At 51.9% G+C, this 26,234-nt stretch overlaps 1 protein-coding gene across 2 annotated transcripts in view; it reads right to left on the reverse strand.

Annotated features, from left to right (window-relative positions):
* Positions 1 to 3,966: 3,966 nt before the first annotated feature.
* Srrm3 (serine/arginine repetitive matrix 3) overlaps positions 3,967 to 26,234 on the reverse strand; it is a 71,334-nt gene continuing 49,066 nt past the window's right edge. Inside the window, exons 4-15 of one of the 2 annotated variants that reach the window (XM_041648287.1) lie at positions 25,645 to 25,773; positions 25,495 to 25,575; positions 25,078 to 25,107; positions 23,953 to 24,015; positions 23,794 to 23,829; positions 22,342 to 22,392; positions 21,709 to 21,813; positions 21,030 to 21,207; positions 10,208 to 10,551; positions 9,604 to 9,828; positions 9,380 to 9,517; positions 3,967 to 5,655 (exon numbers count right to left, since the gene is read on the reverse strand). In XM_041648287.1, coding sequence (XP_041504221.1) covers positions 5,427 to 5,655; positions 9,380 to 9,517; positions 9,604 to 9,828; positions 10,208 to 10,551; positions 21,030 to 21,207; positions 21,709 to 21,813; positions 22,342 to 22,392; positions 23,794 to 23,829; positions 23,953 to 24,015; positions 25,078 to 25,107; positions 25,495 to 25,575; positions 25,645 to 25,773 — 1,609 coding nt within the window. In that variant the 3' untranslated portion in view covers positions 3,967 to 5,426. Of the gene's footprint in view, positions 5,656 to 9,379; positions 9,518 to 9,603; positions 9,829 to 10,207; positions 10,555 to 21,029; positions 21,208 to 21,708; positions 21,814 to 22,341; positions 22,393 to 23,793; positions 23,830 to 23,952; positions 24,016 to 25,077; positions 25,108 to 25,494; positions 25,576 to 25,644; positions 25,774 to 26,234 lie in introns of both variants that reach the window. The other variant, XM_041648286.1, reaches the window with a different exon arrangement.

A 26,234-nucleotide genomic window follows, 5' to 3' on the forward strand; every position in this document is an offset into this window, starting at 1 on the left:
GGAGGCAGCTCTGACAGCGAAGGGAGATAAGATTGGAATTACTGCAAGGCCGATGAACTTCTTGGTCATAGACCGGCAGGAAAGCCAGTGTCATTCGTTCAGACTGCCGTGTTCAGAGGCGGGGACTGAGCTGCGCACTTGGGAGACTCAAGAACTGTTGGAGGGTGAGGGTCGGAGAGATGGCTCATCTGTAAAGACCGTGCGCTGCTCTTGCCGAGGACTTGAGTTCTGTTCTCAGCACACGTGCCAGAGGCTCACATTTCCTTGTAATTCTACCTCCGGGACATCCAACACCTTTTCTGGCCTCTGAGGGTCCTGCATGCACTTGTCCGTGCGTGCGGGTCCACACACACACACACACACACACACACTTTTTTAAAAGTCCTATTTTGGGGGGGGGGTGTAGTATTTTTTTTTAAAGAAATGTTTAAGGGATCAGAAAATAAATGACTATATGGGGGTGCATTTTGGAAATAACATTGTATGGCGGTTGGAGGCATTTCCTGTTTCCTGTGCCTGTTTGGTCTGGGAATCTGGCAGGATGAAGGACTCTGCTTTGAAAGAAACAGTGGTAGAGGCCACTGAGATGGCTCAGCAGGAAGAGGCACTCGCCAAAACAAGCTTGATAACTTGAGCTGGATTCTGGGCACCCACGTCTAGGTGTGAGGAGGGAATCGACTCCCTGAAGTTTGCCCTCTGCCGTCCACATGTTCATTGTGACATGTGTTCCATCATACACACAAATAAAATTTAAAAATAGAAAACAGGGTCTGGAGAGAGGAGTCGGGTTAAGAGCACTTGCTGCTTTTGCAGAGTACTAGGGTTTCATTCCTAGCAACCACAAGGCGGCTCTCAATCGTCCATAACTCCAGTTCCAGTGACCTGACCCCAACCACACAGGGCTTGCGGTGAGCATACATATATACAGCCCAGACACTCACACATGGGGAATGCAAAAATAAATTTAAAACAAGAGAAAAAAAAGAAAAAGAGAAACAAAATAGTAGGAGAGAAGCTGTGTGTGTGTGTGTCTCTGTGTGTGTGTCTCTGTATGTGTGCGTGTGTGTGTGTCTGTGTGTGTCTCTGTGTGTGCGTGTGTGTGTGTCTGTGTGCGTGTGTGTGTGTCTGTGTGTGTGTCTGTGTGTGTCTCTGTGTGTGTGCGCGTGTGTGTCTCTGTGTGTGTGTGTCTGTGTGTGTCTCTGTGTGTGTGTCTCTGTGTGTGTGCGCGTGTGTGTCTCTGTGTGTGTGTGTCTGTGTGTGTCTCTGTGTGTGTGTCTCTGTGTGTGTGTGCGTGTGTGTCTGTGTGTGTGTGTGCGTGTGTGTGTGCGTGTGCGTGTGTGTGTGTCTCTGTATGTGTGTCTCTGTGTGTGTGTCTCTGTGTGTGTCTGTGTGTGTGTGTCTGTGTGTGTGTGTCTCTGTGTGTGTGTCTCTGTGTGTGTGTGTGTGTCTCTGTGTGTGTGTGTGTGTCTCTCTGTGTCTGTGTCTCTGTGTCTGTGTCTCTGTGTGTGTGTTGCTGGGGATGTAATCCAGAAATTCCTAAATACTAGGCAGGTGCTCTACCACTGACCACACCCCAGCCCCTCACTGGGGGATTCCAGGCAGAGGCTCTACCACTAAGTCACATGCTTAGCTCATTTGCTTTTTAACTATCTAGAGGACTAAAAAGGTATCACCAGGGTTTCCATTAGACAGCTTGGATCAGAACAGAGCTTCTGGCTATATCAGGTGACTCTTCCAGCTCTGAGGAGAAGAAACTGGATAAAGGTTTATGGACTGACAGGCTCTAGGGACTGGACACAAAGGACATCTCCTGTCTGTGGCTAACCCAGAGATGAGGAGCCAGAAGGGTCATACCAGCTACACCCTCAGTCAAGATGGAGGGTGTGTGTGTGTGTGTGTGATTCTTTTTGTTTGTTGGTTTTTATTTTGAGACAGGGTTTCTCTATGTACAATCCTGGCTGTCCTGGAACTTGCTCTGTAGATCAGGCTGGCCTCGTACTCACAAACATCTGCCTGCATCTGCCTCTCGAGTACTGGGATTAAATGCATGAGCCACCACCGCTTGGCTATGTGTATACTTTTTTGTTTTAAAATAGCCTTGCTATGTAAAGCCCAAACTGGCCTCCAAGTCTCATTCCTCCTGTCTCTGCCTTCTGAGCACTGAGTTTACCGTCTGTAGCACCACGCCTAGCTGGACCAGTGTTCTTGATAAGGGGACTTGAAGCACTTCAGAGTGTCTGTCTGTCTGTGACATCCAACATGACGTACCTTGTGGGAGCCCATGTGTGACTCAGTTTCCATCTGGAGTCCATTCTGACTTATAAGTCATCTGAATTCAAGCTTTCCTGCTCTGCTTTTTCCAATAACCTCGAGGGCTGTGAGAGACTTCTGACTTGGCCGTGAGAAAAGAACACTCGGTCTAGTAGAAAGAATCTGCTGACGCCAACCCTCAGGAACATCAAGATAGAAAGTGAGGCTGCTCCCGAGCAGCAAGCTCCTGTTGGAGGGGGAGGCTGCTCGCTCAAGGACAGGAACAGTCTTGTGGTTAGATACTGACTGACCGTCTGTGCTGTGCTTTGTTCTGCTTTTGTGTATAAGCAAGCTCTGAAATAAACTCTGGGCTGTTTGGCTGTTTCGGCATGACCAGACAGACCTCCCGCGTCTATCCTGTCTCCTGTCTTCTGTCTCAGCTTCTCGCATCTGACTTTCCTTTGACCTTGAGGATTCCCAATCCAGGAACCCTGGCTGACTTTGTAGGACAGGCTCCTACAGTGCCTGCCACGCGTGGGCAAGGGCCCCGTTCTGCTGAAAGACAGGCCTTTGCTTCTGCCATATTCCCAGGAAACGCTTGACTGAGCACCAGCTTACAGTCTGGGGAGTTGGCTCTGGTGGTAAAGTGCCCGCTGAGGACCTGAGTTCGGATCTCCTGCACACATGTAAAAGCTAGGTATGGGGGCAGACATCTGTAACCCTAGTGTTGGGAGGGATGCGGGAATCCTTAGCCCTAGGTCTGGGTGCGAGGGTGGTGAAGCAGAGACAGAGGGAACCTAGGAGCTCCATGGCCCGTTAGTGAGCTCCAGGGTCAGTGAGAGACCCTGACTCTAATTAGGGCGGAGAAGCTTAAGTAGATGAAAGACACTTCATGTTGGTCTTTGTCTTACACAGTGTGTGTGCACACTACACACTACACACGGCACATATACTACACATACCACACCATACACTACTCATCACTCACTCACATCACACACACACACACACACACACACACACACACACACACACACGAGACGTCTTTGAGACAAAGGAAAAAAAAAGGGAGAAACAACAGGAAGAGGAGTAGGAGGAAAAAACCCAACCAGGGCATGGTGGCGCATGACTGAAATCCCAGTAATTAGGGGGTTGAGGCAGGAGGATTACAGAGAGTTCTAGTCTAGTCTGGTCTACTAGGCTAGTCAGGGTTCACAGTAAGACCTTGTCTCAACAAACAAACACACAAACATGGGCCAGCAGGATGGCTTAGCAGTACAGGTGCTCATCTCACCTGCCTGGGGGCGGAGCTGGAGCTCCTGTAAAGGTGGAAGGAGAGAGCGGACTCCACAGAGTTGCCCTCTGACCTCCACACGCGTGCAGTGGCACAGGCACCCCACAGTCTTGCACACATAGACACAATACATTTGAACAAACAGCCCACAAGACCTCCAGGCAGGAAGGACATTCTCTTGATTCTGTCTTCCTTTCCCCTTGAGCTTCAGGAGGCTGTGTAGTCTCTCACTCAGAGGCAGGGGACCGGACATGATCGGACAGATTTCCTTGATGCCACCTCTTCTCACAGGGCTCTCAGGAGGAATGTGAGCCCTGCTCAGTCGTCCCAGGGAAGGACCCCAGCCCCTTTCCTTCCTCCCGAATCTTCCCCTGATGGTCGCAGCCACAGAGACCCAGGCTCACTCAGTCTGTCATCCGGGCACCTAATGTATTTATTACAGTCCAATTTTTTTTTTCCCGCACTGCGGAGAAAGAGGGAAGGGGAAACTGAGAGAGGGTGGGAACCCGGATCAGACCCCAGACTCCTCCCCCCAACCAGAGCCCAGGGCATCTGCCCTGTTGGGCCAAGGAAGACTTCGAGATCCCTGAGGGCCCCAGCAGGGGGAGGGCTGGGTGCCACGGAAGAGGGCTAGAGGGGGGACCACTGCTTCCCCATCATGCCCCAGGTGGACGGCTTTGGCTGGAACCTACCACTCCTGTTCTGAAAGCCTTGACCAACCCTGACCTATCAAAGCCTGGTAGCGAGGCCTCCCTTGGGCAGGCTCCTAAGTGCGCTGCATGCTGGCCTCTGCTTGTGACCATGAGCAATCATTTGGCCCGTGACCCAGACAGCAGTCGGTATACGTCTCCCAGTAGCCCTTGACCTGCCTCGTCATCTGACTGCATTGTTTGGGCCCACACTAAAAAAAGAAAAATATCCCTCGGCTTTCTACCCGTGTTCGTTTTTATCTTCTGACCTGAATCCCCAGTCTTTATCTCTCACATTTGAGACAGGGTCTCCTGTACCCCAGACTGAATTCAAACTCACTATGTAGCCTAAAATGACCTTGAACCCCTGGTCCTCCTGCCTCTACCTCCAGAGTGCTGGGATTACAGGCATGCACCAGCATGCTTGGTTTTATGCTTTGGGGTGGAACCCAGGACTTCATGCATGCTAGGCAAGCACTCTACCAACTGAGCTATGTCCCCCACCCCTGCACCCCCATCTTTGACTTCAGGGTTAGATACAGATGTGGTATATGCCACCTCTGGTGCTGATGAAGGCCTAGATGGTGTGGCCTTGGCCTCCGGCTTGCTGCTATGAGGGCAAGGGAGAGAGATGGGACCAAGTGTGAGCATCTCATCCTGCCTGGCGATACACCAAGAGTTAGGTGGGTCTTGCTTCCCCCTGAGATCTGGCTCGCTTCGCTGTCTGCAGATCAACTCCGCGGGAGATAGAGAGGAGGGGAAGGTCCCGGGTTTGGCACCTTCCAAGCTATGCAGGGGTCCACTGAGCAGAGGTGAGGTGAGAGCCAACAGGGGACTCTTGTGCTGTACCCAGGCAATGGGCCCCAAGGCTGGTAAGCTGGCCTCAAGCAGAAGAGGGGCGTGGTGATCTAATCCGTGTTCGAAAAGGCTCTTTGTTCCCTGGTCATGGTGGGTGGGCAGGGCGTGGGGATGGGCACACTTTAGGGACAAGACAATTCGATTCCTCCTTGTGGGTGGGACACCCACCAGAGAAGAAGCTCTTCCGTAGTCCCAACTGCCCACGTGCTGCCCCACCCCCACCCCGGGACCTCTGTAGCAATATGGGGGTACAGACCCCTCCTTCCCAGGTCTTAGGGCCCCAGCCTCTCCTGGTTGTGTCAGGGCCTTCTAACCCCAGATGGGTCCGTCTGGACTTAGAAGCCCCCGCTCTCAGAGCTGCTCCTGCTGTGGTAGCTGGGACTGCGGCTCCTGGAGCGGCTGCATGAGCGGCTGCGGGTCCCATGACTGCGGCTACTGTAGCTCCCGTGGCTGTGGCCCTGACTCAGGCTCCGGCTGTGGCTTCTGCTTGAGTAGTCGCTGCTCAAGCAGCTGGAGGAAGAGGAGGGGCTGGGTCTGTAGTAGGGGATGGGACGCTTTCGGGCACTGTAAGAGAGAAAAGCAGATCCTAGTCCACCTGGGGCTCTGCCCATCCGGGGCTCTCAAGCTGCCTCAGTCCCCCATTACAGCAGTGGCGAGGGTTTCCTGCCTACGTTTCTTCTGAGCCTTGGCCTCAGGAACAACTCCAGTTCCAAACTTCTGTGTCCTTTGCCAAATTCATACCGATTGTTTTTTGTTTTGTTTTTGTTGTTGTTGTTTTTATTTTGTCTGCCCACAGGGGAAAAAGTCCAAGTTCTTTTTTTTTTTTTTTTTTTTTTTTTTTTTTTTTTTTGGTTTTTCGAGACAGGGTTTCTCTGTGGCTTTGGAGCCTGTCCTGGAACTAGCTCTGTAGACCAGGCTGGTCTCGAACTCACAGAGATCCGCCTGCCTCTGCCTCCCGAGTGCTGGGATTAAAGGCGTGCGCCACCAACGCCCGGCAAAGTCCAAGTTCTTTATTGACCTGAGTGTTAGGAAATATTTTCTGAAAAAAAATATGATATTTTATGAATAAATGAAAGTTTATTAATTGTTGTTGTTGTTGTTGGTGGTGTGTGTGTTTCTTTTTCTCCTGTTTGTCGATGCTGGGGGTAGAAAGAAGCCAGACCCTCACAAATACTAGTACCCCTGAGTTCACTCTGAACTTTATGAGTGAAAAAATTATTTAATTATGTGTTTGTATGTGGGGTTTGTGCCCATGTGCAGCGGCCGTGGAGACCAGAGATTGCCAGATCCCCTGGAGCTGAGGCACACAGACACTCCCAAGTGTAACCTGAGACTTGAATTTAGGTCCTTTGAAAGAGCAGCAAATGCTCTTAACCACTAAGTCAACTCTCTAACCCAAAACTTCATTTTATTTTCTGAGGAAGGATTTGTTTTTTTTTTTTTTTGGGGGGGGGGGTTCGAGACAGGGTTTCTCTGTAGCTTTTGGAGCCTGTCCTGGAACTAGCTCTTGTAGACCAGGCTGGCCTCAAATTCATAGAGATCTGCCTGCCTCTGCCTCCTGAGTGCAGGGATTAAAGGCGTGCGCCACCACCTACCTGGCTGAGGAAGGATTTTTTATAGCTCAGGCTGGCCTTACTATGTAGCCAAGGCTGGCCTTCAACTCCTGATTCTCCTGTCTCTACCTCCTGAGTGTTATAATCACGGACATGGGCCACCATATCTGACTTTCTCTCTCTTCCTCCTCTTCCATTTTTCTTTATTTTTTTGCTTTTTTTCCCTCAGCATCAATATGTAGCCCAGACTAGCCTGTAATTTTCAATCTTCCCGCCTCAACTTCTGAGTTCTGGGATCAGATGTATGTATGTGCCCTTATGTCCAGCAGGAATAAAACTTTTATTTATTTATTTATTTATTTATTTATTTGTTTTTTGGTTTTTCGAGACAGGGTTTCTCTGTGGCTTTGGAGCCTGTCCTGGAACTAACTCTTGAAGACCAGGCTGGCCTCGAATTCATAGAGATCCGCCTGCCTCTGCCTCCTGAGTGCTGGGATTAAAGGCGTGCGCCACCATCGCTGGGCAAAACTTTTATTTTTGAAACAGAGTTTCACGTATCTAACCTCAAACCTCCTGTGTAGCAGAGTGTGACTGAGAATCTATCTCACCTGTCCGTGCATGCTGAGGACTGAACACTGGACTATCTGCAAACCCTCCAGTAACTGAGCCGTATCTATAGACCTTGAATGAAGCTTTTTAAATAGGGACAACACACATAAAAAAAGGCCAGTAATGGCTTCTCTGCTTGCATGTATTATGGCTAAATCCTGTTTTTTTTTCTGCCCCCCAATCCCTGTTCCAAATAGAAGATTTAGGATTTTTTTTTTTGTTTTTGTTTTGTTTTCGTTTTTTTCTTTTCTGAGACAAGGTTTCTCTGTGTGTAGCTCTGGCTGTCCTGGAATCATTCTGCACGCCAGTCTTTGCCTCCCAAGTGCTGGGATGAAAAGCATGCACCATCACTTCCAGAGTGAAGGTGGATTTTTAAGGTCACTCAAAGAGAACAAGGAGGAGACCCTTGGCCACTGCTGTCTTTGTTTTGGTCTTCACCCCTTCTCCCCCCTTCACCCCAACCAGCTACCTCCCACCCCACCCCACCCCACCCCACCCCCACTGGCCCGGAGTTAGTTTGAAGGCAGGAGGCTATGACCCAGAGAAAAGAAAAGAAAGTGGTTAAGGGGGTTATAAGGCCCCATCTCAAGGGTTAAATCTGAGGAAGAAAAATAGGTGTGCATTAGTGGGAGGAGGAGGCAGCTGGGAGAGGGGCTGAGGTGCGAGCTGGGTGGAAGATAGGAGGTTCTGGACATCCTAGGGCTGGCAGTGTACAGCGGGAGCCTGTGACCTGTCCGGGAGCTTTCCGTCTGAGTAAAGGAGGAGCCCATGCTGCTTTATTGGAGCCCAGATTATCAAGGACGAAGGGGAACTATTTTGAGAATCAAGAGTTGGAGCTAAAAGATTCTTACAGATTTCAGCTAATTATGCACTTCTGGTCACTGAGGTGTGTCAGTCTCCCCCAGGCCCCTCAGCAAGACAGGACAATGCGGGGCTCAGCATATGGCAATCTATTTATACTGCAGCAAAATCCTGGACTGCAGTGTGATTTTTAATTTGTTGGTACTAGGGATTGAATCTAGGGCCTCATATATGGTAGACAGGAGCTCTCCCACTGAGCCACACCCCAGCCCCTCACTGGGGGATTCTAGGCAAGTGCTCTACCACTGAGCCACACCCCAGCCCCTCACTGGGGGATTCTAGGCAGGGGCTCTACCACTGAGCCACACCCCAGCCCCTCACTGGGGGATTCTAGGCAAGTGCTCTACCACTGAGCCACACCCCAGCCCCTCACTGGGGGATTCTAGGCAAGTGCTCTCCTACCCAGCCATGGCCTTCACTGTAAACACGTATCAGTCCTTTTGCTCTGAGGCAAGGTCTTGCTAGGTTTCTCATTCTGGGCTTGAATTTTCCACCCTGTCTGCTTCAGCCTACCTAGTAGCTGGGATGAGAGGCCTGAGCCACCAGTCCCAGCTTTAGGGTGATTTCACCTACAGACTCAGAACCCCCTCGTCTTCCATCAAATCAGCCACACTCCTCATTCTGCACTGGGGTTCCTCAGACAGCTGCTCCAGATACTAGGATGCTCTGCCCCCTCCACCAATTTCCCCAGGTGCTGCGAGGTTAGTGAGAAAAGGAGCCGCAGACGACAGCTGGCCACCACCAGACTAGCTCACATGGGCATCACTTGGGCTGCCTGTGGAGCCCGGTCCACATGGCCCCCAGGCTGGCCACAGGCCACGCAGCAGGAGGTTCCTTGAGATGAAGGAAAAAGTACATATCACTGAGGATGTGACAGACACGGGGAGGGGGGTTGGGGGGGGGAAGGAGGGGCTCCAGATGAATGAATGGAATCTCCCAGAGCTGAACTCCATGCCCGCGTCTGGCCACCCCGACCCAAGTACAGACTGGCTCGGGTCCATGCACCTGCATCTTTCCTTCCCAAGGCGTCTGATGCCCTGGCACCCGCGTCCCTCCCCAACTTTTCGATGACCCCTGAATCTCTTCACTCAGTCCCTCTCTCTTTTAGTTCCTCCCCTCTTGGCAAACCCTCCTTTTTCCATCGGATCAGAATCAGTCCATTCTAGAAGGCCCCCCGAAGTCTGCGAATCTCGACTCCCTGACATCCCTGCCACCAACTAGAGTCAGCAGCTCTATTCCCACCTCACCCTCAGGCCCCTTTGTACCTGGTGATGCGCCTTGGCTCCATGAAACTGGGCGAGTCACGGCGTCGCTTTCGGATGGGCGAGTAGCTGCGGGAGCGACGTCGGGTGCGGGCGGCCTCAGCCTCGGCATGCCTCGCACGGCCTTCGCTGTCTTTGTCCCTGTGGGGCCCACTCGTGGGTGAGGGATCCCCGCCATCTGGACCCTAAGCCCGGGTTCTCCGCCATCCGCCCCTAGGGACACTTACCGGCCAAGAGGTTTCTTGGGAGACGGGGAAAGGCTGGGGCTGCGGGTCCTTTTGTCTGGGGAGCGTGAGCGGGATTTGGACGGCGAGCGGCTGGAGCTCCAGGACCCCGGATGGGGGCCGGGGCTGCGCGATGAGCTGTTCCCCTCTGGGCCACCCCGCCGGCTGTGCGCGCCTGGAGATGGCGAGGCGCTTGTGGGCCGCGCGCGCGGGGGTCGCTCCTTTGCCCTAGAGGAGGGAGCGCGGGCCATGGCTCAGGGTTGTGGGCCTGTGGGGCGGGGCTCAGTGGCTGGCTGCGGGGCAGGGAGAGACGAAGGTTGTGTGTGGGGTGGCAGTAGGGATCCGTGAGGCCAGCACAGAGGAAATGAGGTGTCAAAGGGACAAATTAGGGAGTCCATGTGGGGTGACTAACAAGGGAGGTTCCCTTGGAGGTGATGGGGGATGCATGTGGGATGTCGAGAAGGAAACCCCATGTGGAGTGATCAGTGAGGGGTTGTATGTGGGGTGACCCCGAGGGCTGTATGTAGGGTGACCCTACGAGGGGTTCCGTTTCGGGGTGACCAGTGAAAGGGTACTCCTGTGTGGTGCAGGCAGGAGGCGGGCTCACCGTTTCCCGTGTCCGCTGTGACCTCGCTCTGAGCCCGGCTCGGGCCCTGGACCCGGGGCTCCGCCGCCCGACTCGCTGCTGGAGTGAGCCCCGCTAAGCGAGCGGGACGAGCCCCGGGGCGGCGCTGGCTTTGCACGCCGGCGCCCTCTGCGGCGGGGCGCATTGGCCGAGGATCGCGATCGCCGCCTCCTCCTCCGCCGGCGACGGCGCCTGGCCGCCCCTCCCGCCGCGCGGCCCCCACGTCCCTGAGACGACGGCGCGGAGCGCGGGCTCTGACTGTCTTTCCCACGCGCGGGCGGCGTGGGCGCGGCGGTCACCTTGTCGCAGGCCCGGGGCGAGCTAGGCTTCTGACGGGGAGAGAGGCAGAGAAGGGCACGGAGGGGCGGAGAGGGGGCGAGAGAGGTCGGGAGGGATGCACAGGGGAACCGGAGCAAAGAAGGTAGCGGATGCAGAGGACAGACACAGGGATGGAGTGGGGTGGGGTGGGCCAGTGAGGAAGCAGAGGGGAGCGGTGCAAGCAGGACAGAGAGGTGGAAAGAAAAAGAGGAGGGGTCGAGGGGGGACGTGAGAGGGCAGTGGGGTGGGGGGAGAAAAGGAGAGAGGGCTTTCACCGGGCCTAGGCCGCGGGCTGCAGCCCCGGAGCATCGCACACACGGTTCCCGCGCCTGCCCTGCCTCTACCTCTCCTGAGTGTTCACCTTCTGGCCTCAACATAGCAGACCATGCAAGGTTCTCGGCATGCATAACACAAGAGGGACGGAGCGGTGGGGATAGGGGCTGCGGGGGAGGGGGAGCTCCAGGATGGGGCACCAGAGGGGCTGGCATTGTCCCCTCATGGGGGACAGACAGTTTCCCTCCCAGTAGAGAGAAGAGAGAGGGACGACACTGGTAAGTCAAGCCAGGGCCAGCCCACCAGGGCCAGGCTCCCCCCACCAGGATAAAGGGCGTGGAGGGGGCGGGTGTCACACGGCACACAGATGGGGGAGGGGCAAGATAACTGAACTCAAAATTTAACCGAAGAAAAGGAGTCAAAACAGAAATAAAAAAGAAAAAAAAAGTAATAATAATAATAACGGAAACAAAAAAAACCACAAATGTCATTATATACCCAAACCAAAATGATCTGCTGGGGAACCTGACTTTTTTTTTTCTTTCTGTTAATATTTGACTTTGTTTTGCGACCCTGCCGAGAGCTCAGGGGTGTTCAGTAGCTGACCAACTGTCTTTCTGTTTCTCTCTTTTTCTTTTTCTTTTTTTTTTCATTTCTTTCTTTTTTTTTTAACTTTCTGGTTTTTTTTTAAGTCCCTCTTGGTTAACGTCCACTTACCAATAAAGTGGCACTTCCTCCTTTAGTAGGTGAGTTGTGTAAGAGAAGGGAAAAGTGTGGCAGCATAAGTTCATCATTAGAGTCACAAAAATGCAAGAGAGACAGAGAGAGAGAGAGAGAAACGCAACCACCCCAACTCTAGGCCCAAGAGGAGGCCGATTCACCTCTAGAGAGGACCAGCCATGTCCAGCTCCTTGGGCCTCAGCCAGTGCCCTTGGCTGACATCTGGATAGGGCTGTTAATTTTTTTTTCCAAGAGTGAGGACCAGAAAGGTAAACTGACACCATCCAAAGGTCCCTGGCAGGGAACTAGGAATCTGAGAGCCTGTCACTGCCTCAGTACCATGGGGCCCCTGGACAAATTAATTTCCCCAGTCAAGGCCTCAGTTTCCCCATCCACACAATGAGGGTTTGGCTTTTTGCTTCCCAATGTCTGTTGTGGGGTAAATAGTCCAGGATTCTCTAACTGTGCCCTCCCCTGCCTCCCCACCCATCCCTGCACAGAAGGGGCCCCAACCTTGCAAGGGCAGATGGTACTATTCTGTTTGCAGATCTGTCCCTGATACTTCCACAATCTTTGTCCAGCCAGATTTGCTGTCTGTAACCTCAGATTTGATTGTTTGAGACAGAGTCTCACTACGTAGCCTTGGCTAGCCTTGAGAGCCACTTGCTTTTGCCTCTGAGTGCTGGGATTAAAGGCGTGCACAACCATGTATATATGTATGAAAGGATCTGTACATATATATGCAGCCCAGGATGACCTTGGGCTCCTGATCCTACAGCTGCCGCCTCTTAAATGCTAGGGTTACAAATGCATACCATTCCTAGCTCAGTTTGTTTTAGACAAGGTCTTACAATACAGCTTTGAACTTGAGATCCTTTTACCTCAGTCTCCTGAATGCTGGGATTACAGGCAAGTGTACCACCATGTTGGGCATAATTTCAACAAAATATGATAGTAAATTCTTAATATTAAGGGCTGAGGAAGGCAGAATTGGCCTCACTAAGAGCCGGGGCCAATCAGGGCGTTCCAGGTGCCAGGAGGGGTCTGAACTGAGTTCGTTCAACTGACTCTTTGGCTCCTTCAGGATATCTTGTTGCCACAGATTACAAACTATGGTTTCCTTTGCTTGGCTCTGGATGTTTCTGGCAGAAGGGATCAGAGACCCAGACGGCTCTCTAAAGGGCTCCATAGAGTCCAACAAAGATCTAGAGCCAGGAAGTGGGCCTCGTCGCTGGAAATGTACTGCTGGTTTGTGACTGATGGCTGAGGTGATCTATGAATACCAGTCCTTGCTGGTCAGCACACTGTGGGAGTCAGTGAGGCCATGAAGACTTCTGGGAGAGCTGGTCTTTTACCCAAAGCAGAGGCAGGCATAGGTGTCCAGAGTGGGTATGATCTGGCAGTCACTTGCCCCACAGGTCAGTCTTCACTTCCTGAAAACTGGAGGCTTGGTTTTATTTTAGATGAGGTCTCATGTAGTTAAGGCTGGCCTGGAACGCTGAACTCTTGATATAACTGAACTGCTGATTCTCCCGACTTTACTACCTGAGTGCCGGGGTTCCAGGTGTTCTTACGCAGTTCTGGGGTTCGAATCCAGGACTTGATACATGTATGCAAGCCAAGTTCTCTACTGACTAAGCTATATCCCAAGTCCCATTTAAAATAATTGAGACAGGGTCTCATGTAGCCCAGCCTGGCCTCAAATTCTCTATGTAACCAAAGATAACCTTGAATACCTGAACATCCCTGTCTTTGCATCCCAAGTGTTGGATGACGTGCCCAGATTATACCATGCCCGGTTTGAGGCTGGTTGTTGTAAAGACAGTTTCATTCTCAACAGAAGTCTCCAGGAGAACCCTCAGCTCTCCTCCCCAACCCCGAGCGGACAACTTCTCCCAGTCCCCTGGCTGTACCAGGGTTCTCTCACTGAATTTCCTTTTAGGAGGCAAGCGAGAAAGACATCTCTAGGATCTTCGGATGCATCCTATGCCCAGGGTGGTCAGCTTGTTAAGTAAATAGAGATATCAGGTAAGGGAGCCTTAGGAACGGATGCATGGTAACGACAGCTCGGGGTCACCGTATACCCCTCCTTTAAGGCTACTCTGGTCAGGGGAGGCAGCAAGGCTACTGGTAAAGGACCATATTGTGATCAGGACCACAGTCTGCATCTGAGCTAGAGACCTGACTCAAGGAAAGGAACAGGATCAAGGAGGAAGGTCAGGTCTATGATGTTCCTTCTATAGACATGCAGAGCCCCCCTCCCATGTCTTTTTCCCCCCATCAGTACTAGAGAACGAACCTAGAGCCTCACGCGTGCTAGGCAAGTCGCTCTATCACTGAGCTACAGTCCCAGCTCCTAAGTTGTCACTTTTCTTTTAACAGGATTCCGCATCGCTAAGTTAGGACTCAATATATAGTAAAATTTGACCTTGAACTTTCAATTTTTTTTAAGCTAAAAAAAAAGAATCTTTTTTAAAGATAGACTCAGTTCAGCCAGAAGGTGGCAGCTTACCCCCCAGTCAAGTCACTACTGTATCAGTAGATACAAGTTGCCTGACATTGAACTTCTGTTCTTTCTGTTTCCACCTCCAGGAGGGTTTAAGAGATGTCTGGCTTATAACCCAATGTTTCATGCACGCTAGGCAAACACTGGTGACTGAATTATATCCCCAGTCCCATGCAGAACCTCCGTGACTTCCCACTGTATCACACTGGAAGTTGGGTAGAGTATTAGGAGCAGAAAGGTTCTGGACTGGATAGATGAATACCCCAGTATGTTTCTGTACCCAACCATTGAAGTCCAAGCCAAGATTGTGGCTTCCTACCTGGTAATGTCTTGAAGTCTCAGTTCCCCATCACTCTCCTCTGACTCCTTTAGCCTACTGACCTCACCCTCGTACAAGAACCCTTTGAAGGGATTCAAGTTGATTATGAGAATTTATGCTAAGTCTCATACTAGGTGGGCTCTGATTACCTGCCGATAAAACGGGATGACCAGAATCTTTGTTGGGTTGGCTTATAAAAGGATTGGCTTCTATGGCCCCCAATAGACTAAAAGGATCAGAACAGGGGAAGAAGGTCTGAGGTCAGATGGGAAGGGTCCAGTCCCCTGCAGCCCAGGATAGCAGAGATGGGAAGACAGTGCTATCAGGGAGTCCTTGGGGGAGGTCAGTCCATTCATCTTTCCAGAAACTGCCAAGAAAAGGTACCAGGATCCTGCCAGAGGCTGTGTTTGGTTAGGACTCATTCTTCCTAGAGGTCGAGTGAAAGCCAGGGGATATTGAGGTTCTTCTTCCTCTTTCTTTCTTTCTTTCCTTCCTTCCTTGATTTCATTTTTTCCTTCCTTCCTCCCTCCCTTTCTGTGTGTGCATGTGTGTGTATGTGTGTGCATGTGTGTGTGTGTGCACGTGTGTGCAGGTGCATTTGTATGTGTGTGCATTTAGAGGCCAGATATCAATTTTGGGTGTCATTATTCAGGAGTCAGCAACCCTCTTTTATTTTTTTTAGAATTAATATATTATTTAAATTACATTTATTGGTGTGTGTGCGTGTGTGTGTGTGTGTGTGTGTGTGTGTGTGTGTGTGTGGACACTCTCACTCATACCGAGGACAACCTGAAGAGGCTGGTTTTCTCTTTCTACCATGTGAGTCCCAGGAATTGAACTCTGGTCATTAGGTTTGGTGGCAAGCTTCTTTATCCACTGAGCTATTTTGAGGACCCGGGGCTAGTCATTCAAGCTAGGCTGACTAACTAGCAAGCCCCAGGGATTGCTCTGCCTCTGTCTTCCCGGATCTGGGCGTAGAAGCACAGGCCACCATCTCTGGCTTTCTAATGTGGTTTCTGGGGCTTGAACTCACACCCTCATGCCTGCAAAGCGAGCGCCCTATACACTTGTTTTCATGGCTCTGCTAATGACATCATTTTTAACTTGTCTAAGAAAAAGTTGAGGGTCAAGGGGAACAAACAACTGAAGGATGGGGAAAGGGGACAGTGTGATGGACAAGAAACACCTGGAGTGCCATGGTGTCCCTTGTGCATCCCAAGCCTTACGCCTGCTTGCCTTCGTCTTCCCATGTTTGCCCCCTTGTGGAGGTCCAGGAGGTCTTGAAGGGTGGAGTCTCCAAGTTTTCATCAGGCTAGGACACACCCCTTTTTCAGACTAGCAGTACTTATCCCCCTGGTGAAGAACAACTTCATCCTCTCCCTTCCAGCAAGCACCATAGGTAGAGTGTTCTGAGGAGTGAACTGTCCTAACCCTTCCTGGGATAAACACAATAGAACAAGTGTCTAATGCTTTCCTCGAGGTTGAAGATGGAGGACTACCATGACCTGGACGTGGCCATTGGGCTATTGGAAGCTCAAACTTCTGTGGCTACCTTCAGGTAGAGCCGGAAGCGGGTGGAGGAAGGGTGGAGTGGTGATGTCCCTAGGGAGCCACTCTCCGAGCAGCCAGCTGAGTACAGGAGTAGCGATCACAAGTCTCACTCTGTCCAGAGTCACTGTGGCTACTAGCGATCATCTCCTGTGTGTCATTCTGTACCAAGAGACACTATTAAACTGCTCCAATTTAGAAGTCCAGAAGAAGAAAAGACACCGGGGACTTGGAGGAGGCCTTGTTCTGGGGGGTAGGTAAGCTAAGATTTTATCCCATTCTGAAATCATCCCAGAGAGTTTTGGCCAAGTAAGTTCTCAAAGTTTAGTGCCTGCTCCAGACTCTAAATCCATTCCATTATCACACCTAAAGCCCAGAGCTGTGAATCTCAGTGGTACTGATGCTGGTTGGTGTCCCAGGCCCCCTAAACTTGCACCTCTGAGTTCTACTGTGCCGTCATAAAAAGACTCAGTCAAAGTCTAGAGATCAGCCTGGCCTAGTCAGCCCCAAAGGCTGCAATTGGACTTAACTTTGAATTTTATCTTCAGCCAGAAATCCCTTCCAGATCTGGAGACCAAGAGGTTCTCAGAGCCCACTCTTCTACTGCTTACTGTCTAGGTGGGCCCTGAAGGACTGGAGTGTGTGTGACCAAAGTCCCTAGCTAGGAGCTGGCAAAGATGAAGGGTGAGGGTGTTCAGCAACCACTCCAGACAGTAGCAATCAAATTTTCCCCCCCCACCCCCCCACCAAGCACACAGTATGGGAAGAGACACAGAGACTGAATGTTAAACCACACACAAATGCATTCAGCCAACAAAATGAGAAGGAGGGAGAGTGAAGGAGGCCTTGGGGACCAGGATCAGGAGGTGGATAGGAAGAAGCAGAGGTAGGGGAGATGAGAGGGATGCACCTGCAAAATCATCAGGGGTTAGGGAGGGAGAGCGATGGAAACCAAACCATAGACCAGGGGACAGCTAGGAGGTGGCTTGTTTGGAGAAAGTGCAGATGAAAAATTAAAGGAAGAAAAGGAAAGAGAAAATTAAAAACAAATCAATTCAGAGCCGAGTGAGAAGAGAGAGAGGGAGAGAGAGAATTCAAACTAAGCAGAGTGGGCGGATTCATCTGAGATGAGAGGGAGAGAGGAAGTGCACAGCTGAGCTGGGGTACCTACCTTCTCAGTGGTCAGGGACAGGGATGCAACAACAAAAGAAAGACAAGAAAGTGTCTGCACGGGGAATGCGGGACGTGGTGATTCCAAATGGACCCCTGCAGAGGGGAAACAGCCTGCCCTGCGGCTTCTGGGTGTCGGGCCTCCGGGATGGAAGGGGCCACTTTTCAGGCATCTCTGTTAGATTCGTTATTTATTTACTTATTTTAAAATCTTTAGCTGCAGGCTCCAAAAGCCAAGCTTTTCTTAATTCTCTACATAACCAACTCCCCGGAGGGCATGCACGCAGCAGTTAATAAATGCAGAAACCACAGGGTGGATGGAGAAGGGGCATTAGCTTGGGAGAGAGGCCCAAATCAGGAGGAGAGAGATGGAAAGAGAAGATAAACAGGCACAGCAAGAGGGGGCAGAGAGTGGGGGGGGGGTGGATAGAGAGGCCAGACAAAGAGAGAGAGGCTGGTTAAACAAGGCTAGTCAGGGAGGATGGAGAGGGCAGGACAGGAGCCACTTATTTAAAAGGAAAAACAACTATAAGTTTAATTTGGAAGCTGCATCTTGCCTCTCAGATCAGCCCAAGACTTCCCTATGACGTATTTAACTGCTTTTTGAGACAGGAACTCATGTAGCATAGGATAGCCTCAAACTCAGTATGTAATAGAGGCTGTCCTTGAATAACCGATTCTCCTGCATCTACTTCTCAAGTGCGGGGATTACAGGTGTACATCACTAGCCCCAGATTTTATGTGGTGCTAGGGAGCCAGTCCAAGGCAAACAGTGCCAGCCAAGTCCCCGTCCGCCACTCTCTTCCTTTTTCTCTATAGGGATTGAACTACACGGGTAGGCCAGAACTCTGTTACCAGGCTACATCCCAGGTTCTCTGTTCTAAATTTTTTGATACTGACTTTTTGTTCTCAGATAAGTTGTCTGTCCTTGGCCTCGCTATCCTTTTTCATCAGTTTTCCAGGCACTAGGATTCATGTGAACACCATCAGTCATGGCTCTGTTTTCAGATGGAGGATTGTCTGGAGCAAAGACACCAATGGCTTGTCCCCCAACTAGAACAGGGCTTCTCTCTAGTCTAGACTCTAGCTTGGACAGCTTTACCTGAGTTAAACTTGCAGTTGCCTTCAGACCCCTCCTCTGGGCTTTCTAAGGACATAGGGCCTGACACTGGCTTCCCCTGCCTGTCCACAGCACCCAATTAGTGACACAGGACAAGTCCCTTCTCTCTGTGGTCACTCGCTTCTTGCAAGTGACTATGGACTCGGAAACCCTAGTGTTGTTCATTTAAAACCTGAGCTAACTCCAGTATGTCCCCTGGGGTTAGCAAGAGGGCTAGTTGCCCTTCCTTACTAAGCAGGTGTTGTCGGTGTAGCTGTCATTCACCTCTGGAGTTGTGTTCTCTTTTAAATCCTGATCACAAGAGAAGAAAGTATATAAAGATACGGGCATGACTAATGTAGACTAGGGATTCAAACATCATCTCTGCATTAGAAGAGAGGCTTCCACAGTAACGCACACACATAAGCAAAGTTCTAGAACACAGAAGAGAGAGAAAAGGAAAAACAAATCCCAAAACAAACCCAGAAAGATAGCTTGCATTTTGGTACATTACAAAATTGTTTTCTTTTTAAATCAAGAAAAAGGAAATACAAACAAAAAAAGTAACAGGGGAAAATGACATAAACTCCCCCCCCCTCAGCTAAACAAGATATGGAATTATAGTATTACCACGTTTCAAATGGGAGGCTAAAAAACAAACAAAGACATAGGTGGGGTTAAAAAAAAACATTGAGCTTCTCTTTTTTTCCCATATCTTTCTCGCTCCTTTTCTTAAAGACAGTGTCACAAGCTTATCCCCAGTACTTATGCCCAAAAGCTTTTTTCAAAATGGTGAAGGTTATGGACATCCCGGCCCTCCCTCCATCTCACCTTCCTGGGTACAGGAGAACTAGCCTCTATTACAGTCCCCTGTTAAAAGTCTTTTTTTTTTTTTAAAGGAAAAGAGAGGATCAAGCATAAGTTGGAGACCTGGGATGCTCAAAGTCTCAGATTGTGCAGGATGCAAAGGTAAGGGATAAGATTCTGAGCTATGAGTTGTGATAGGAGTAAACAATGCACCTGTAAACCCCCATGGCCCTGTGAAAATGGAGTCCAGTTTTGGGCAGGAGATATAAAGTGCTACATAGACCAACTGCTGGCTCCTTCACAGTCATCTAGTTACTGTTGCCTTTTTTGTTTGTTTGTTTGTTTGTTTTCCGAGACAGAGTTTCTCTGTGGCTTTGGAGCCTGTCCTGGAATTAGCTCTGTAGACCAGGATGGTCTCGAACTCACAAAGATCCGCCCGCCTCTGCCTCCCGAGTGCTGTACTGTTGCCATTTTGTCTCCTTTCCCCAGCCCCCATGTCTAGTTACTGTATCCATTTTGTTTACACATATACACGTGTGTTGCAAGGAGCAGTGGACAGGGAGGTTGTTCAGATTCCCAAGACCCACAGAAGGGATCAGAAATAGGATGGGACCTACTTTCATCCCTGGTTTGGAAAACAAACCTGTGTTTGGGGATCTTAAATGAGGTCACAGATGAGAGACTGTTCAGGTAGTCTCTGTGCTCAGGAAGTTTCGGATGGCCATGCTTCTTTTTAGGTTAGCCCATCAGTTCTAGCCCTTGCTGGTTGCTTTAAGATACCCCATTGTGCCATCTCACACTCTCAAGACAGATCCAAGGGACATCAGTGACCTTGACTGGTGGCCTAACCAAAGCCCCAGGAGCTAGGCCAAGAACCAGGCATTCTTTTAGGATAGTCTAGAGGCAGGCTTTCCCACAGAAATCCTGAGAACAAAAGCTTTGTGCCCTACCTCCCTTCGCCTTCCTCTCTGACGCCACAGGAGGAAGAGTAGTTCAGAAAAGGAAGGGCGTGAAAGAAAACAAATAAACAAAAAAAGCAAAATGAAACTGACAAGTACAGGTTCGTGTTAGCTGCTGAACCTGGGGTCTGGGGAGGGGCTGTTTGTCACTCGGAGGAGGCATCTTGGGCAATGCTTCGCGGGTGTGGGAAGGACCCAGCTATTCTACCTCAAGTTCTTGAGCACAGCCAGTGGCCCTGTCAGGGCCGCAGCACCCTCTCCTCCAGAGGCCTCAACCTCATACTCTCATTGGCAGACAGATGGGGTCTATAGACCTTCGTGTGGCCCATGCTGGGAATAAAAACGTCTAGTGTTTTGTTAGGGATCCTACGATCACCTCACCTGCCTGAAGATCTAGACGTGACTGTGTCCCTTCTTAGGATGGATGGGGACAGTTTTGTGGTAGGGACCGTAATGGTAGGAGTGTTTTGGGTGTCTCGGTAGTAACAAGCCTGGCAAGTGAAGTTGGCAGGTTTGAGACACCAATCCAAACTGGGCAGTGCTGGGGCCAAGGACAATAAAAGCTCATTGCAGGTCCCAAGAGAAGAAGAAAGGGCTAAAGAGGGGTTAGGGGAGGGAAAGGACTTAGAGAAGGGGTAAGGGCTTGGATGTCACGTGACACCCACTGGAGTTTGAATCACTTCTCTCCAGTTCCTAACTGCCCTATTTACTGCCCACACCTGTTCCCCGGAAGGCAAGAAACCTCGGTCCACCTCCAGCGGCGTATCCCAACTATCCCTATGGTCAGGCCTTCTCTGACCTTCGCTTTGCCAAACACGAAAGTGGCCCAGGCCTGCAGGTCCCCACCCCTAACCCCTCACCAGACCACCAGGTCCAGGTGGGAACAACATCCAATTGAGCATTCCAGGTAACTCCAGGCACCCGATGCCCCTTGCAGAGCACAAGGGAGGACTGGGAAGGGAGAGAATGTCGAACGGGTCGCCCGGTGACCCATTAACGGCCCCACCCCTATCCCGCCCCTATCCCGCACGACGCAGCCCGCGAAAGCGGAGTGGCGAACCCTCCGCAAAGCCAAGCGTACGTACATCGGGCGGGCTGTGCGCTGAGCCTGGGCGGCCCCCGTGGGCTCCGCTACGTTGCCTGCTGCCTCCGTTCTGCTGGGGCGACCCCCATCCGCTGCCGCCCGATGGGGACGGCGACCGGCTCCCGCTGGATCGCTGGCTGCCAGTCTTCCGCCCGTCATCTCGATGCTTGGGGCTCAGCCTGGGGGAGCGGAGGGATGGGGGGGGAGCCGGCGTGGGACGCCCCCTCTGTTTGATTCCCAACTCGCGCTTTCACGGAGAGAGCAACCCGAGCGAGCCAGCCCTGCACTGCCTTGAATTCCCATTTAGGCTCTTCCTCCAGGTGGGCACTAGCTTGCTTCTGGCTGATGAACTTCGGTCCTGGGAACTACCACCTCCCCCGCACCCCGGCCCTTAGGGGACACAACACTCGCTTCCGTCCCCAAGTTACACTAAATACTTTTTTTTTTTTTTGAGACAGTCTCGTGTAGCCCAGGCTGGTTTTCAACCCTACGTCTAGTCTAGAAAGACCTTGAACTTCTGATCCTCCTACCTCCATCTCTAAAGTGCTGGAATTGAAGGCGTGCACCCCAACACTTGGATTATGACCCTGGGGAGAGGGGAGGTCAAACCCAGAGCTTCGTGCACACCAGGCACACAGCCTACCAGCTGGGCTAAATCTCCGCCCCAGGGTTCAGCCTACCTGCTGGGTGATCCGGAATCGCTGTAGTGTGAGGTCACCGAGGGACTGTGGGAAGTGATGCTGCTGTGGTGGTGAGACCTTCGGCCTGGGGACTCAGCGTGAGGCCTGGTGTGGGCAAGGGGAGTCAGCCGGAACTGAAATGTTATCCACCTTGACCGTGGTGTTGCCTGGCCTGACCTCGGGGATTTGGGTAACTGAGGAAGGTCACTGTGGGATCAGCCCCACCCCCAGCACAGGCTCCGACAAAAAAATTACCTAAATGGGGTTGGGGCTGGGTGTAGGGTCCCCAAAAGTCATCAGAGAGTTAGGGAAAAGAGCCTTTTCTTGGTGACAGCCCCAACTTCCAAAGATCATCTCATCTTTTACCTGGTCTTCTTAGAATGGAGGGTGTGGGTTAAAGAGGTCAAAGGGCAGAAAGGATGGATGGGTGGCAAGGAGACTAAGCACCACCAGTCCTAAGTGGCCACTGGCTCACAGGGCTTCCCTAGCCCATTTGAACGATTAGGGGGGCTATCCTTTTTAGCCCAAGTTGCCCTTGGAGGTTTGAGTCTAGGTAAGTTCAGGAGGTTGGTTTTGGGGGTGCTAAAAGGCCAGGTTTTCTGGGGCAGGGGGAGGAGAGTGAAGGGTTCTTACCTCTTGCGCTCTTTGTTTTTTTCTTTTCGTTTGCTCTTGAGGCTTCGAGATCTGCAGGAGGCAGAGACCAGGTCTGAGCACCACCGTGGCTGCAGAGCGACCAGAGTGACCGTAGAGCTCTGGATTCCAGCTGAGCTGGACAAGGAACTCCAGTTTGCTCCTCTGAGACCTAAACCGCCCTGGCACATGGCCAGGCTTCATGCAGAGGGGTGTGCATGTATGTGGTGCTGGGGCAGAATCCGTGGAGTTCACATATAAGTGGGCCCTCTACCACCAAGCCATGCACGTCCAGTTTGTAACCTTCTGCTTTCCATATAAACAGGATCTCACTGGAGATCTCTTATCCCCATGTAGCAACTACTCTGATACCACGAAATCCTTTCCCATCCCAAACAAATACAACAAGATTTAGGAAAGGGCTGGCATAGAGGGGTTCAGCTTGCTTTGGTTGTCAGTTCCACAGAGAAGCTGATGTAAAGGGGACTAGCTCAAACACCAAACCAAACCAAAGAAAAAAACAACAAAAAAGGGGGGGCGACTAGCTCGCCGTCCTGGTAATCGGGGCTGTACATAGGATAGTTGCCACTAGGGGGCAGCAGAAGCCCACACCATCCTTCCACCCTGGGAGGGAGAAAGTGGGCAGAAATGGGGAAAAGAGGAAGGGTAGGGTGGAATTATTTCCATACTCCCAGGTATGAATGGCCTTTGGTAAATTCCTCCAAGGGAAGGGCCTGGAGACTCTGTCCCTAGTCAGGGTTGTAGGGAGGAGTAAGGGCACAACTGGCCTACAGTTGGTTTTTTGTTTTTTTTTTTTTAAGTTATGTGCATTGGTGTTTTGCCTGCCTTTATGTTGTGCGAGGGTGTTGGGTCCCTTCGATCTGGAGTTACAGATGGTTGTGAGCTGCCATGTGGGTACTGGGAATTGAACTTGGGTCCTCTGGAAGAGCAGTCAGTGCTCTTAATCGTTGAGCCATCTCTCCAGTCCCCCTGGGCTACACCTTTTGATCCCTGATACTGAGTTTATTAACTTCTGCCTGGCTTCTTCTTTTCCTCCAGTCAACCCAGAAGCCAGTACCATGGCCGCCTGGCAGTCAGCCCTGTAGAAGGCTAACAACCTAGGTGCCAGAAACTCCAGGGCTAGCCCCAGCCTGGCCACCCCCATCTTCTACCCACTGAGCCATTTCAGTTCACAGAAATGCTTTGTCCTGGCCTGCCCCTTTCCCTGCAATTCGGGGTCCCGATGCTTCCACTATGCCACGGCTTTCAGCTCTTTCTGAACATACTTAGGGCTTTTACACGGAAGCTGAACTGAGGCAGGCAAAGGCCGACCTGTGCTCGAACCGCTGGTGTGGAATATGGGACTGGACTCGGCACCCTCCCCCCCCTTCGTGGCTTTGGTCTCTCAGGGAGTCTGGCAACCTCTGTGTGCCTGCTCGGGAAAGCATAGCTAACCTGTATCGCCTCTTCCTCCGGGACCCAGAATCAGACCTGTGGGCGATAGACAAATTCTTCTGAGTCTCCCTGGGAAAGGCCACCGAGGGGCACAGCCCAGGTCCTGAGCCCAGAGACAAGCTGCAGGGGCAGGGGTGTGGGGAGGAGAGGGCAGAATACCTATCTCGGCGGTGCTTCTTCACACCCTTCTTCTTCTTGCGCAGGGGGGAAGCACTCCCACAGCTGTGAAGATAGGGGTGGGCACTCGTGAGCTGGGGGTGCATAGGAGAGGATGGGTATGGCTGAAGGGACTTGGGGTATGGAAGCCGGGAAGAGGTCCCAGGGTATGAAACCCAAAGTCTCTTGTATAGAAAGCCAAAAACCCCTAAATTGATACTATTGCCTGTCCCTCAGTCGCCCTTTCTCCTTTGTGTGTGCCTGCGTGTATGTTTGTGTGTGTGTATTTGTGTGTGTGTGTGTGTGTGTGTGCGTGCGTGATCTTCTTCCACTAGGTAGGTCCTGGTGACTCTACTCAGGTCATCAGGGTTGGCTACAGTTTCTTTGGTTGCTGAGCCTTGTCACCAGCCCCCTATTCTCTCTCTCTCTCTCTCTCTCTCTCTCTCTCTCCTTTACTTCCTTCTTCCCTCCCTCCCTCCGTCCCTCCCTCCCTCTCCCTCCCTCCCTCCCTCCCTCCCTCCCTTCTTCCTTTCTAGCTTTCCTGGAGCTCACTGTATAGACTAGGATGGCCTTGAACTCACAGAGATCCACCTGCTTCTGCCTCCTGAGTGCTGGAACTAAAGGCTGCGCCATCACTGCCCAGCTGCCCCTGTGCTTTCTGAGTTGGGGTCTTTCTCTGACTTCTGAGACATGCCACCTTGGCTAGGCCGGCCAGGGAGCCTGCTCTTTGGTTTGTTTGTGGTGTTATTTATTTGGTTATTTTTGTTTGCTCATTTTGGAGACAAGCCTTGCTGTGTAGCCCAGGCTAGCCGTGAACTCATGGTTCTTCTACCTCGGTCTCTCAAGTGGTGGGATCATGAGAGTGTGCCCCTGTCATGTATAGGGAGAAAGAAGAAATGTTTCTTCTGGTCTGGTTTCCTTACAGGGCCTCTCACTAGGCTAACTCACCGGCTCTGAGTGTCCCCAGCCCTTGGGATTTCTGGGTCAGGTATGCAAACGCTGGCGCTGGCAAGTTCAGCGTTCAACCCCTGAGGTGCCAGGCCGCTGTGTCTTCCTTTCCCACCCACAAGTGCCTCCACCCTGGGCCCCAGGTCCCCCCACCCCGTCTCTGTTTCCCCCATCACTGACCTGCATTCTGACTCTAGTCTCCTCTTTTTGCTGAAGGTGGATGCCAGAGAGAAAGGACAGACAGATGGACGCGATTAGCTAGCTAGTGGCCCCAGGACAGAGGAGGGGGAGGACATAGAAACGGGGGAGTTGTAGTTGAGGGCCAGTAATGATCCCCTTCCCAGGGTCACCCACACTTGGGATGGGGTTTACTTGAACAGTGGGAGGAGAGTTATGCCCAGTGGAGGTGGGGCTTAGAGTGGGGCAGGGCTTAGCGAGTGGGCGGGGCTAAGAGATGGAGGGGTTAGCCTTCAGGATAGGGCTTCAAGTGGGTGGAGCTGGTTTAGGTTCCCGGATCCCAGGTGTAGCATCTGTGTCCCCCCCCCACATCCTCAAGGCCCCTCCCCGCCTTGCCCTAGGACCATGCGCAGCTCTCACCGGCTCCTCCGATGACTGCCTTTCTTTTTCTTCTTCTTCTTGGGAGGGGGCGATGCGGAGCTGCTGGACCAGTGCTTGGTCCTGGGCGAGAAGGGGCGGTAAGGGAGGCGGCCCCGTGTTGCCCTTCCCTCCGCCGCGGCGACCGCTTACCTGTACCCCCGGTGCCCGCGGTAGCAGGCGACCGGGCAGTCGCAATCCACCGGGCCGTCGTCCTCATCGAAGGGTGGGTACTCCAGGCCCGGTTCCAAGCCGTCCATCCTCCGCGGGGTCTCTGCCATGCTAAGGAAAGACAGGCGCTGCTCATTCGCCTCCGAGGCATGACTTCCAGCTGCTGCAGCCTGGGTATGGCGCCATGGCCGGGCCTATATCCTCTGGGTTATATGTGGCTGGGGATAGGGGGAGGTGCTTGCAGACCAGGGGGCTTGCCATCCTCAGTCCTGGAGGCTCTGATGAAGATTCGAGTAGCCCAGGCTCCTCGGTAGTGGTTTGCAAAGAGAAAGAACCCTCTAGCTTGGTAGTGCAGGCCTGTTACGTCAACTATTAGGAATGCTGAAGCTGAAAGAATTCAAGTTCAAGGGCTGTTGGACCAACCTAGCTAAGAATAAGTAATCAGATAAATGGCTGGGGCCGCAGCTTCGACGGCCGGGACTCAGCTGTTTAACGCTGGCCTGTAGGGAAGCCCTGGGTTCCAGCCCCAGTAACACACGCGCACACCCCCCCACACACCCTCCCACGCACGC

Source organism: Microtus oregoni, unplaced genomic scaffold (assembly GCF_018167655.1).
Source record: "Microtus oregoni isolate MIOR12 unplaced genomic scaffold, Mior012 000003F_ref0000135, whole genome shotgun sequence".
NCBI lineage: Eukaryota > Metazoa > Chordata > Mammalia > Rodentia > Cricetidae > Microtus > Microtus oregoni.